We start from the raw sequence: 13777 nt of genomic DNA, 5'->3' as shown, positions 1-13777 counted from the left end.
AGTTCTCAATTGAAACTCAAGATACGAAAAGTCCCATTATTCAAGACAGAATCTGGTCCCAGACATCCTGGGCCCAGTGATAACAAACAGGAAGAATACTGATCAGCTCTATTTGGTCCTGGAATTTGCTGACACGGGAAGGGGTGTTTTTAGTTCTCTCAGAGAGAAAAAGATTAATTTAGGGTTTTGGCCCTTATTGGGGCTCAATTGATCTTAAATGATTATCAAGGGACAATGTTTCTGAGGCTAGGGAGAAATTGGGGTCCAAGTACAAGCACCCAAACGTAAACACCCAAGCATAAGCACCCAAGCACCCCAACAGAAGGAGCAGGAAGGAATAGCTTCTCTCTGATTCCCCGCTGGCAGGAAGGGACCCCTGCTGGTAGGGGAGTTAAGCTTAGGGTGAGGGGTGGAAAGACTGAGATCCCAACATTGAGTTCTTTGAGAGAGGAAAGAGTTTGTCCTGGAGATTAAGTAGGTAATTGTCACCAACATTTGTACTGGAAGGTAACTCTGGATACTATGAACCTCAAAGGAGCAGAGATGTACCACACAGCAGTCAGTTGAAGGGCCTGGGGGTCTTTGGGCTAGAAACAAGAAGATTTAGAAGGCATACAATCCTGTTTTCAAGTATCTGGCGGACCCTGGTGGAAGAAAGATTAGTTGATCAAATAGAAGTTTGATGCTTGGAAAAGCTTCTTAATATTGCCAGTTATGAAGGAGAATGGGCAGCATGAATCCGTTATGGAGCTCTCTCACCAGCAGACTGGTCAGTATATTGTAGGTAGAAGTACAAGTCCCCAAAATGTCTTTGGCAGTGAAGATCCTTTCATTGGGGCGGGGAGGGGGCTGAATCCCCAGAGCCCAGCACAGTGCCTGTCCCCTAGTAGACACTTAACCATGACTCCTTGATCAATTCTGCAGACTTGTCAGCAAGTGTCAGGTGGGTGGAAGGGGAAAAGAGCCACCATCCAAAAAGCAATCAGGCATGCAGATGCTTTTTCATTTCTTTTAAAAATTCTTGCATACCCCCTTTCCCCTACTTTCCCTATCTTCAGCCTTCTCTAATTAGCCTGCATCCTTTAGGCTAGTGTTGGGGCTTTGGACAGCGTCTAAGGCCAGGGCTCTTAACACTCTTGCGTGTCCTTTGCTTTGGAGGCTGCAGAAGCCAAACTTGAGTGAAGGAGCTGTTTGGGAGAGGGTCAAGATAGTGAGGGAAGCCATCTCTGAATCATCGGTTTAAATAATTGAAGAAAATGCTAAATTTTATTTATAGAGATCAGTGCAAAGGAAGCTATAATTTATTTTCCATTCAAGTTCATAAACAACCCCCCCCCAACTCTCACCGTGAAAGAGGTCCATGGTCCTCTGGCTGAGAACCCCTGGTCTAAAAGTATGGGTCGGGGGAGGGAGACCCCTTTCCAGGGCTGAGGCCTGGCTGAAACAGGGATATAAGCACGCCCTTCCCTTCACCACAACCCCCACCCCTACCCCCCGCCCCGTGGGGAGGAGCCCAGGGTCAGTTTCTATGGGGATGGCGATGGCTGGTCCTATTGGTAAGTTTTTGGTGCTGAGCTGAGCTGGGCTGGGCTAGTCGGACCAGACCACGCATCAGACGCTGGCAGACGGACCAATAGAGTGCTCTGCGTTTGGGGTTCCTGGGGGGGAGTGGAGAGGAAAATTGTAGGGGTTAGAGGTCATTGGGGAAGAACGTAGGCTACTTAACATGTCCACGTCCTCTGAGGCCCGAGCAGGGGCGTCCCAGAGCGGAGACACTGGAGGGGACCGGGTCAGAGGATGAGACTGAGAGCACTTTGAGGGGTCCACGCTGGTCCGTGGCTGCTGTGCCCAGCCCCGCCAGCAGGTTACTGGCGGAAGAGGAGCGCTGTGTACTACTTACTACCAGCTTGTGTAAAGGCACTAGTTAGGACTCTGGTGTGTAGGGCTCACGGCGTGGGAGGAGGTGGCTTGGGGTCCTTTCTGAACGTAGATTTCCACGCTGCTTCACTTGCAGCCCTAGTCCTGGTCTGCCCAGCATCATCTCAGGACGAAAAAAAAAAAAGAGGATGAGAGAGTTTACATTCTCTTGCCATCCTAGCGAGGTCTCACTCATTTCCTCAACAATAACTCTTCCCTTCCCTGCTTTTTCCCTTCCCCTTTCCCCCTTTCTCTCCTCCTTTCACCTCCTCCTCTCCCTTTCCCTCTCTCCTCTGCTTTTTTCTGTCTTCTTGCTCACCTCCCCTGCTTCTTTCCCTTACCCTTTATTCTCTCCTCCTCCCTTTCTCTCTTCTTCTTCCCTCCTCCTCTTCTCCGTCCCCTCACCCTCTTCTTCCTCTTTTCCTCTCCTTTCTTGTCTTTCCCCTCTCATCCTCTTTCTCCATCCTTCTCCCTCATTTCTTGGCCCTACGTGGTGAGGACTAGAAGATATGGGTGTGAGGCGCCGAGAGGCAAATTTAGACGAGCTGTCAGGGAAATCGGAACAATTGGAGCTGTCCAAAAAAGAACGGCCGTTTCAGGAAGGTAGAGACGCATCACTGGAGGTCTTCGGACAAAGGCGCGATGGCCCCTTGACGGGTTTATGGTCTTGGTGATTCTAATCCAAGCACTTGGCCTGCGAGGTCCTTTTGCACTCTCAGATTCTGAGGCGATCCCTTTCCTTTCCCCGCCCTAAGCTCGCATCCCCCCAGCTAATAAAGGACAAATTCTGCGGCGCACAATGGGCCCGAGCAACGGTCTCCCCCTCTCTCAGCCCTTATCTTTTTCTTTCCAGGGTGGGTGGAACGAGAGACTGGGTGAGATTGGGTTCAGGGGCGACGGCGTGAGGCGTGAGACCCCGGGGCCAGGAGGGAAGACCGGTTCCAGGGGAGGCTGCCATTCCCTTGAAGGAAGAATAGGCAAAATGGGGGTGGGGTGGGCATCCGGGACTTCCATTTGAATAAAACTTTTGCTTGTAAGGATCTCATCCCACTGAGAAGCATTTTATTATGAGCTAAAACAAAACAAAGTCATCAGAGTGGAAAGAGCACCAGATTTGGGGTCACAGAACTGAGTTCAAATCCAAGCTCGAAGCTTCAAAGGCAAAGAATGCAAACTGTTTGAGGCTTAAGGAGGGGTGGGGAGTGGAGGGCGCTGCAGGGTGAGCTCCTGGAGAAAGAGAGGAAGGAGACAGGAGACAGGACGTGGCAGGATGAGATTGGAAAGTAGCTTTTTCGTCCAGTTTGTCTCATATACAGAATTTGTGAAGAGAAGCAGTGAACGAAGACTGTAAAGCTAGGTTAGACACAGACGTCCCGGTGCTATTAGTCAGTGCATCAACGAGCATGGCCTAAGTGCTTACCACTACAGGCCAGGCTCTGCCTTCAGTCCTAGGATAAAACTACCGAAGGGAGACGGTACGTGAGCGCTCCAGCAATGGCGAGCCGCGAGATGTTTCCAAGCATGAGTTGGAAGGGACCTCCGTGACCATCCAGCCCAACCCGCCTCTGACAAGGAATCTCCTTCACAAGCTTGCCAACAAGCGATTCCCCAGTCTTTGGTTGAGGCCCCCTAGTGAAAGCCGCTCACTGCTTCCTGAAGGGTCCCATACCACTTTTAGACAGCTCTGCTCCTTCAACATTAGACTGTGAGCTCCTAAAAGCAGGGATTAATTTTGCCTTGATTATTAGCACATTATTAGCACAGTGCCTAGGGCACACGGTGGATGCTTAAAAAATGTTTGTGGACTTTGGAAGCTTTTTCCTGATGACTGTTCTTGGCAATTTATTCCATCCAATGCCCCTAGTTCTCTCTTTGACCAAGTAAAAAAGTCTAATTCCTCTTACACATATTGATAATAATAGCTAATATACGTATATGTACACACACACACAGAGACAGGAAGACACACATAAACAAACACTATCTTATTTGAACCTCACAACAACTCTCAGAAGTAAATACTATTATTATCCCATTTTACATTTGAGGAAACTGAGGCAGACAGCACTTAAGTAACTTCCCCAGGATCACATGGCTAGTATCTGAGGTCAAATTGGAATTCAGGTCTTTCTTAGTCCAGCACAGTCAGACCTGTGCTTTAAAAGGATTCGTATAGCCTTCTCATTTGGTGCCGCCAACATGGTATTCAAGTGCTATATGGAAATTGGCTGGGTGGCCTACATTTCCTTTGGGCCACATGCTGGCAAGCTGGTAGCTATTGTGGATGTTATTGATCAGAACAGGGCTTTGGTTGATGGCTCATGCAGTGGTGTGAGGAGGCAGGCCATGCCATTTAAATATAGGCAACTTACAGACTTCATGCTCAAGTTCCCACACAGTGCTCATCAGAAGTATGTCCAGGCTGCTTGGGAGAAAGAAAAGATCAGTACAAAATGGGAAGCCACAAGATGGTCCAAGAATATTGAAACCAGAGAAAGCAAAGCTAAGATGACAGATTTTGACCGTTGCAAAGTCATGAAGGCCAAGAAAATGAGAAACCAAATTATCAAGCATGATGTAAAGAAGCTCCAGAAGGCATCCACCCAGAAGTGGTCTCCTAAGAAGGGAGCTGCCCAGAAGGCACTGGCCGCAAAGGTCTCTTCCAAGAAAATCCCCTCGGAGAAGGCTGAGGGTCAGAAGGCCACCCCCAGCCAGAAGGGTCATAAGAGTCAGAAAGCCCAAGCCAAGCAGGGACCCACCCAGAAGGGACCTGCTCAGAAAACAGCTGCTCCAATGGCCAAAAAATAAGAGGCTGCCAGAAATCAAATAAAGATTTTGGTACACCAATAAATAAAAAAACAAACAAACAAACGAATGAATGAATGAATAAAAGGATTACTATATCAACTGGTATAAAGGACAAATTGGAGAGGGGAGAGTCTGGAGGCAGAGAGACTACTTAAGAGGCTGGTTAACTGAATTCAACCAAAGAGTATTTATTAAGTTCTTACTATGTGCAAGGCACTGTCAAAATTATCCAGAGGAGAAATGAGGAGACCTTGCTGCAGGCTTAGCAGTGAGGATGAGCTGGATTCAAGAGTGACAGGTGGGGGTAGGATGATTGGGCTTGGCAACTGGCTGAAGGTAGGAGTTAGGGAAGGGGTTGAACATGATCCCCATGTTTTGACCCAGGGTGATTAGGAGGAAGGAGGGGCCATCGACTGAAAATAGGCAAGTTTAATTCATTGGGGAAATGTCAAAGACTTAGATTCATTCTGTGTCTGCTTCTCATGGTCAGAACCTCTTCTATGAATGGTGACTTCATAGAAGTGCATTGTGAGTATGGAATTTTTTTGTTTTTTTTAAATCTCAAAAGTGTTAGAGTATTCCAAGGAAGCCACAGAACGAGCACTGGAACACTAGCTTTTGCTTAGGTCATTTTAGTATTGATTGAACCTTTACTACATCAAGGAATATAAAATTGAAGATCCGAAATTATAATTATTCAGTGTGATTGGTACTTTCCAACCAGGTACTTTCCTGGATGACAGATAAAGCTGAAATATGAGTATTTGTGAGCATAGAGAGACAGTATAGTGTTTTGCTTAGGTCATTTTAGTACTGATTCAACCTTTACTACATCAAGGACTATAAAATTGAAGACCTGAAATTATAATTATTCAGTGTGATTGGTACTTTCCAGCAAGGTACTTTCCTGGATGATAGAGCTGAAATGTGAGTATTTGTGAAAATGGAGAGACAACAAGAACAGTGTAAAGGATAGGGAACTTACCTTGGAGGAAGGAAGACCTGAGTTCAAGTCTCACCTCTGACACATATTTCCTGTGTGATACTGGCAAGTCACTTGAAACTCTCAGGGCTCCAGACGACTCTTAGAATTCCTAAGTTTCAGGAAAGGTGTGGATCTACATTGGTAGAGTTTCTTCATATGGGAGCTCCCTTCACCTGTGAAATCATTGATTCAGTCCATAGCCCCTTGAATATTTATGACAAAAAATTTTCTTCTAGATCTGTTAGAGAAATTTGTTGTATGTGTGTGTGTGTGTGTGTGTGTGTGTGTGTGTGTGTGTTCTGTTTTTGTTACCTTTAAGAAGTTAGGGTCCAATGAGTGAGAATACAATTCTAGTTTCCTTTGAATATTATTCTTAATGAAATTATGGTTGTTCAATCATTTAGTTGGGCTCAACTCTTCGTGACCTCATGGAATACAGCACACCAAACCCTTCTGTCCTCCACTGTCTCTCAGAGTCTGTCCAAATTCACGTTGTTTCCATGATACTCTCTATCCATCTTATCCATCTCACCATCAATGGTGGCATTTAACTGAGTCACGTTTAATTAGAAAAGAATGAGAAAGCTGATGGTGACTAGAAATTCTTGGAGGTGCTTTCACCAGCTTTAAGATTGATAATATTCATGCTTAAATTTTATTTCACTTCATAATTCAGTGTGCCTTTTCTTTGATAAAGATATAAAACAAGCTCCAGAATTAAACTTATTCACTATATTTAAAGGGGTTTTTTTTTGGCTTAAAGATGGTATGGAAAAAGAGAAAAGGAAAACAATTTTGCTGAAATAACTTTGGAAGAAATTGTATGAGGCAGAATTAAATGGGTATCAGTAACAAGACAAAGAAAAGGAGGAGGCACGTGTTAAGACTCAAAGAAGGAATAATGGAAGTGACAGGGAAGAGAGAACGGACCAAAACGTCATCTACACCAGCTACCAGCTTAGGACAGTTTTCCTTCATTGCTGCTTTCTTGAATCGGAATAGATTGGACTTTTTTTATGTATATGATATTTAAGAGTCAGGCATCTGTAATTTAGTGAGGTCCTGAATCAACATTTCTTAGAATAGGCTAATTTATTGGACTTTCTCATTGTTACATGCTATAAGATAAAGGTTATTTGTGGTCAAGGATATTTTCTGAGGGTGAAAGATGAACACTAAAAATGATAATATTAGACTACGCCATGAATATGATTCTTTATCTGTGGGAAGCCCCCAAATCATTCTTATGGGGCATCAGAGGACTGGAAATAATTAGCATTAGTTTCACCCTTTGAGTTAAAATACTGTCCATCCCAGGGGTCATCTCCAGTTGTCCTGATCTATATCTTGCCACTGGACCCAGCTGGCTCCGGAGGAGAAAGTGAGGTGGGTGACCTTGCACAGCCCTCCTCACTTCAATCCAATTCACTTGCATATCATGGCATCACCATCCTGATGTCCTGGTCCTCTTCGAGAATGAAGGACAAACAACACCAACAACAAAATACCACCCTACTGACAACCTTAGTTGCATCGTGATTGAGATTTTAACAAAGGAGTAAACTGAGGCAGATCTCTACACAAGACAACATTTATTAGCAGGGACATGCTGCCTGTCAATGAATGGGTCCATGGCTTGCTTCCATTAATGTCAAAGACCCCATGCAAAGGGGCAGTACAGCTTCATACAGGGTTTAGAGGAGTACAGGACAAAGAACAGAGCAGGGCAGATGACATCATGGAATTAAGGGCAACATGATTGGTTGAAAGTTTGGTAATGACACGTGTAACCTATACAGAATTACTTGCCTTCTCAATGAGGTGGGTGGAGAGAGAGAAAGGGAGAGAATTTGGAACTCAAAGTTTTAAAGACAAATGTTAAAAATTGTTTTTACATATAACTGGGGAAAAATAAAATATTAAATTAATAAAAAGAAGAAAAATGGTTTGGTTACAGGGACTAGCAATGAACCTCTCCTCCACCTTCACTCATGAAAGTAAGAAGTGTTTGCTGCCTGAGTTCAGGTATGAGATAGTGGCCCAGACTTCTGGACAGCCAACCAGACATACTTGGAGGATTCTTGGTGGAATAAAGCTATCAGGCCCAAACCCCCACATTCTCCAAGGTCAGTTAAATTCCTTGAGACAGGAGAGCTGGATTTTAAAATTTAACCCATTACAGGCCAAGTGAACTCTGAACCAAGTTCAGAGACAAAGAACCACAACTTAAGTAGTTACAGGACAAAATCAATTACTTGTAAATAGGATCAATAAGAAAATGATACAGGATCAATTTTAATCTTCTCAATCCCCACCATTTGATCATGAGAGACAAAAATATCTCTTACTGATCTATTATCTACAATCTAATCCATAAGATCTTTAATATAATCATTATCAACAGTAGGGCATGCAAGCACACATTTCTCAGATGGAAATTCTGAACAGGCTTAAATGCAAAGCTGAAAAAGAATAACAAGATTGATTAACAATAGCACAAGTCATAGTAAAAATAACTAAAACAATGGACTGAATTTAGAAGGGAGATTTCCATGTCTCCAAGATAACCAAGAAAGCTCAGCAAACAGAGCTTGGGAAGCAGAAAGCTAAAGAAATACAATGATGAATTGGGGTGCGTTGGAAAGATGGTGGGTGGTAGTAGGCTTGGGTGTAATTGGGAGGCATTGAATAAAAGTAAGGGAGTGGTGAAAGTGTAAAGAAAGAAGAGAAGAAGATTTTGAAAAATTGTTCATCCATGTTTCATCTGTTGTGTAACAGTTAACAGTGTAGTGATTACATTATTTTCCAAATAAACACACAAAACGCAAGTTATAATTTATAAGCAGTCAAGACCACTGACAGGTGTTAACAAGCACGTACTGGCAGGCAAACATGTTGAGAGCTATTGGGAAGTCCAGTGTGCATCTGCAGGAATATGTGTGTGTAATGACTTGTTTACAATACAACACCATGTAATTACATGATGCAATACTGCATCATCAAAATTTCAATGCAGGAAAAAATGATAAATTTATAATATATTACTAAATTTGATGTGTCATTTAAAAAATATATATGGAAATGATGCAAATTTCAAAAGAACTGTTAAAGAGTTAAAGAAAGTAGATTCCCCCCCAAAAAAAGTAGATTTCCAGGGGGGCACTGAGTAATTTCTTTTTGAGAAGGGGGCAGTAGAACCTCGGATGACCATTAACGTTAACTAACATCAAGTCTCCTAGTATCCCAGTAACAGACGTGACCATTTTGTCAGTATGTGTCATTTTGAATCTCAGATGTCCCGTGCAGTCATCAGGTCTTGTAAGTTCTACAGATCTTTGGGGAGGCTCTGAACTGGTCTCCAATTTTGTAGATCTCCTTCTCTGGTTCCATATTGTGTGTAGATCATCAGATGTTCTTGCTAACAATTTTTTACAAAACAGATCTCAACATAACTTAGCCCAACCTCTTAAACATTACTTCTCCAATAATTAGTTAAATCCAGCTCAAATCTTGTGGTTCTGATAACATAAAATAGGAACCCATAGTTCACTGGAATTTCAGTTTTAAACAGCCCTTGCTGTTTCTATCTTTATCTAAACTTTGTACTTGACATAAACACAGCTAGTAACTGTCTAAAGGAAGAATCTTTAAAAATATATCTATGAGAATCTGACTTGCAAATGAGTCCTTCTGGTTAAAGATTTAGATATTATAAACTAGGGCTGAGTACTTTTCTAAATTAGCATTGACTCCATTATCATTTAACTTTCTATGATGTAAGTTAGAAAACTTTTATGATGATATATTTAAGAAATTAAAATACAAGCTGAAAAATCAAAGGCTAAATATTTTAAAATACCACCAAAGGCAAAACTCTTAAAACCTTCCTTCTAATTTACATATATATTCATTTGATAGTGTTGTTTTCTCAAAATTTTTACTTAATTTTTTAATTTAACAATTAATTATTTAGAACTCCAAATTTAAATACCACTTAATTTCAATTTATTTCAATTCAGTCCAATTCCAGTTCCCCCTTCGGAGAAGCAGAGACTGATAAGGATCTAATTCTTACAAGAAAACACAGGTAACAACACTTTTTATAAGAAGATGATCTCTAAAACACAAATGAATTTGCTTAAAGGTTAATAAGTCAACTTCAATTATAACAAAAAGTCCTGGGATGGAATCAATTTAGAAGGACAAACAACAACAACTAAATAATCAATTTATTGATTATTGGGCTGTCTCATTGTTACATGCTATAAGATAAAGGACGTTTGTGGTCAAGGATATTTTCTGCATGTAGAACATTGAGGGTGAAAGATGAACATTAAAAATGATAACTCAGAGTTCACTTATATTAGACTATGCCTATGAATATGATTCTATATGTGTGGGAAGGCCCCCAAATCAATTTTAAATGATCAATTGTAAAACTGGCATATCAAATAAGTTGTCTATAGTAAAACATGTTTGTACCTTAGGACATGCTCTACAAAAAGATATTAACTCCAATTAAATAATAAGCCCAAATAAAATTGACTTCTCCTTTGAGATAACACAAGATATTCCACAAGTTACTCTCTTCTAAGGAAACTGACTGCACTGAAATTCTTTTCTTTAAAACAAATTTGAAGATGTTTCTGATATTAATATGAACTAATTAACAGTCATATTTTGGTGCCAGGAACATAGTCTAATTATTCTACAAAAAGCTTAAGGACTTTTTCCAACACACATAGATGACAATAAACATGCAGATGACAAGGCCAAATATCTTTTACTTAGTTGTGCCAGATACGGCATTGACTATAGCCTCAAACTGAAAACAGTAAGAGGTGCTCAAGTATTGTAGCAACAAGATTCATCACAAAAATCAAAGCTTAACTTGCTCTGGTTAGAGATTTTGCCATGAGAGGAAGAAGCAAGGACAGTATCAATACTGGTCCTCCAGGCACAGAATGACTTAGCACACGTAAGACAGGATAGGAGCACAGTAGATAAAGCTTGAGTCTTGGAGTCAGGAGGACCTGAGTTCAAATCTAGCCTCAGACACTTCACTTACTAGCTGCATGAATGACTCTGGGCAAGTCACTTAACCCCATGGCCTAGCTGGGGGTGGGAGGGAGGGAGGAAGACAGGATAAAGCATCTTCAGTTCCATTGGATTTCAGGTAAGAATAATATAAGCAGCAAAGTATATTCCATAGCCAGGCTTAGAGTTAATCAGGTGGGAAGATTTCCTATATGGGAAACTGAATGAAGAGGGTCCTACCTTAGCCTTCCCAAGGTCTCCCTCCCTACCTTATTCCCAGGTGCAGACATCTACTGGCCATCTCAGATGTCAGTCCCATTGAGCTGCGGGGATTTTTCATGAAGCAGTGAAACATTGGCTCAAGGACACAACAGACCTAAAAATGAAACTCAAAAAGAAAATTCAGGGTCCCAAAAGGTTTCACTTCAAACAGCAAAGTCTTAGTAATCACAGTAGATCTGTATGTAATATTAATCTGCACTCTACAAGTGTTGCAATAAGTCCTCTAGCAAATAAAAATTTGTCTTAAAAAAAATCACACAAAAGATTTTACTTAACGTTCTTCCCTTCTAGCATTTCTCCTTCTCCGATATAGTTTAAAACTCATCCTGAAGCAAAAAGGCAGTCCTTAGAATTTAATAAAGTAATCATATTCTGTAAACTCACATAGATAGTGAATACATGGCAGCTTACTAAAATACAATAAATTATTGAAGTAAAAATATTCCTAGGACTGGAGTCTGCCAAGACTGAGTTGGTTAAAGATATAAGTTCAGTACAGACCATTCCAAGTATAACTCATACTTATCATAACCACAAATCATTTCTATGCCATAAATACACTTTAAAAAAATGTTTCACTTTATTCAAGAAGTGTTTGTAATGGGGAAGGAGGATCCCATTCCCTGGTCTTTCACAGGGCTGATAATAATTCATGACCTTAATGAAGCAGGCAGGTTTACAAATAAGGAGGGTTTGTGGTTCTTTTCAATTAAGATCTTGCTTCCATTCTCCTTTTCTATAAAGTGAACAATTTTTTTCTTTCTCTTTTAGACTATATTAAATGCTTAATAGAGTTTTAACATTATGATAATAGCCTCTAATTACTTAATAAGTAATTCCACAGTATTCAAATGAAAAGGAGTTAAAATCTCCAATAACATAAAATTACCATACCCTTAACAGCATTTCTTATATACAATGGTTTCTTAGAATTCACAATACAAGAAAATTTAGAAACATGATGCATGAATTTAAGACATGAAATAAAACTCCATACTGATCAAATGATATTGATTCAATGAAATGCATTTCCAAATTATCTTCATACAGGAAAACATTCATAGTACCACAAGTGGCTTTTGAATCCACAATCTTCAAAGTCTGGAAAGTCATTAGCACAAAACACAGTTCACCAAAAACCCAATTAGCAAAAAGTAACACATTACATAGACAAATGAAAACACATTAAGACAAAAAGGTTTTACCTGTTTAAATTCAGTGTTAGGTTAACTCAAAATATGCTAGGATAAATAAGATAAACCATTGTTGTTTAAAAAAATGCCTTATTTCATAAGATCTCAGGAGTCTGCATTTCAAATCCTAAAGAAAAATTATTATTATTATTTTTTTTTTGGTGAGGCAATTGGGTTTAAGTGACTTGCCTAGGGTCACACAACTATTAAATGTCTGAGACTGGATTTGAACTCAGGTCCTCTTAACTCCAGGCTGGTGCTTTATCCACTGTGCCACTTAGCTGCCCCCAGGAGATTTCTGCTATATAAAAATCACAGTAAAAATATTATCATCTATTGCATTTCTAAATGAATGGTTTCAAACAATTTCCACCATCTTTAAAAACAATTTAATCTATAACCCAGCAGAATCCAAGGTTTACCATTTTAGCAACAGTTCTACTAAAATTAATTATCATATTTACATTAGGAATTTTCTTTATTCATGTTATAAATTGGCAAACTAAGATATCTTATTTGATATCACACAATTAACAAATTTCCAGATCCATGCATTTTCCCAATTTGTCTTAATGCCAAATTTACATCCTGGGACATATCTAGTTATCCTGCTTGATATCTGACCACTGGACCCAGAGCCCTGGGGGAGAAAGCGAGGCTGGTGACTTTGCACAGCCCTCCATCACTCAAAACAAATTCAATTGCAAGTCATGTCATCATCCCTCTGATGTCATTGTTCCCTTCAAGGACAAAGGACAAACTCCGTAATAATGCCAGATAGCGGAATAAATTCTGACTTACCATAAGCATCTTGTTAGGAGACACACATTGCATTTACAAGGAGATCAGAATAAATTCAATTGTACCTGCATCTATTTTCCAAATGGCGTCACACAGAATCTGCATTTATAATTTCAATTATTTAGCATTATTTTTTACAGGGACCATTTATTTCCAGCATTTCATATTTGGAATCCACTATTTCCAGCCAATCCACTACCAAAGATTTTTAAAGTGGCTGTCTGATATGAGGTTTTGATCCACCCCAATTATCATATTTGAGAGCACATTGTAAATTTGTTCAAATCTGGTCCTACAATCTCAGAATGAACCCATTGCTTATCAATATACTCCTAGCCTTCTATAACTTTTCTCTATTTACTTTCAAATCAAGGTACAATTGTTTATTACTACAGCTCCTTATAAAATAAATTCACAAAGTTTCTCACAACCTTCCCACTTAAACAAAGCCAAAACTTCCCTGTAATCTTTCTTTCAAAATACTCAAACCTTCTTGTCCTTGGTATACATCTTGTGTTTGGAAAACCCATACCTTTTCGTATTACTTCCAAAGTTTTCCTTCCTTCTTATTCCAAGTATCTCAGACTATCTCATTCATCTTTCCTTCTCTGAGTTTCTCCTTTAAAAGTTGAGTATAGTTGTTAAACAAAACTAATGACTTCTTAAAGACTTTTATCCTCAAGGTGCAATACTGACTCTTAATATGCCTATATCAAACTGTTGAACAATTGGCAATTCTCTTATTCACCAATAG

General features: G+C 40.2%; 1 protein-coding gene across 1 annotated transcript; it reads left to right on the top strand.

Annotated features, from left to right (window-relative positions):
• The first annotated feature begins 4116 nt into the window (after positions 1 to 4116).
• Positions 4117 to 4725, top strand: LOC110212915 (large ribosomal subunit protein eL14). Its single transcript, XM_078156706.1, has one exon. It carries the CDS (start codon positions 4117 to 4119, stop codon positions 4723 to 4725), a length of 609 nt encoding a protein of 202 aa, XP_078012832.1.
• Positions 4726 to 13777: the final 9052 nt, after the last annotated feature.

The sequence above is a fragment of the Phascolarctos cinereus genome, unplaced genomic scaffold (genome assembly GCF_003287225.1).
Source record: "Phascolarctos cinereus isolate Bilbo 61053 unplaced genomic scaffold, phaCin_HiC Scaffold_5;HRSCAF=322, whole genome shotgun sequence".
NCBI classification, from domain to species: Eukaryota; Metazoa; Chordata; class Mammalia; order Diprotodontia; family Phascolarctidae; genus Phascolarctos; species Phascolarctos cinereus.
The sequence above is the reverse complement of the archived record's forward strand: the minus strand, read 5'-3'. Positions and strand labels throughout refer to the sequence as shown.

Coding starts and splice junctions, on each gene's coding strand:
- LOC110212915 (XM_078156706.1), top strand. CDS start 4,117: ATGGTATTCAAGTGCTATATGGAAATTGGCTGGGTGGCCTACATTTCC.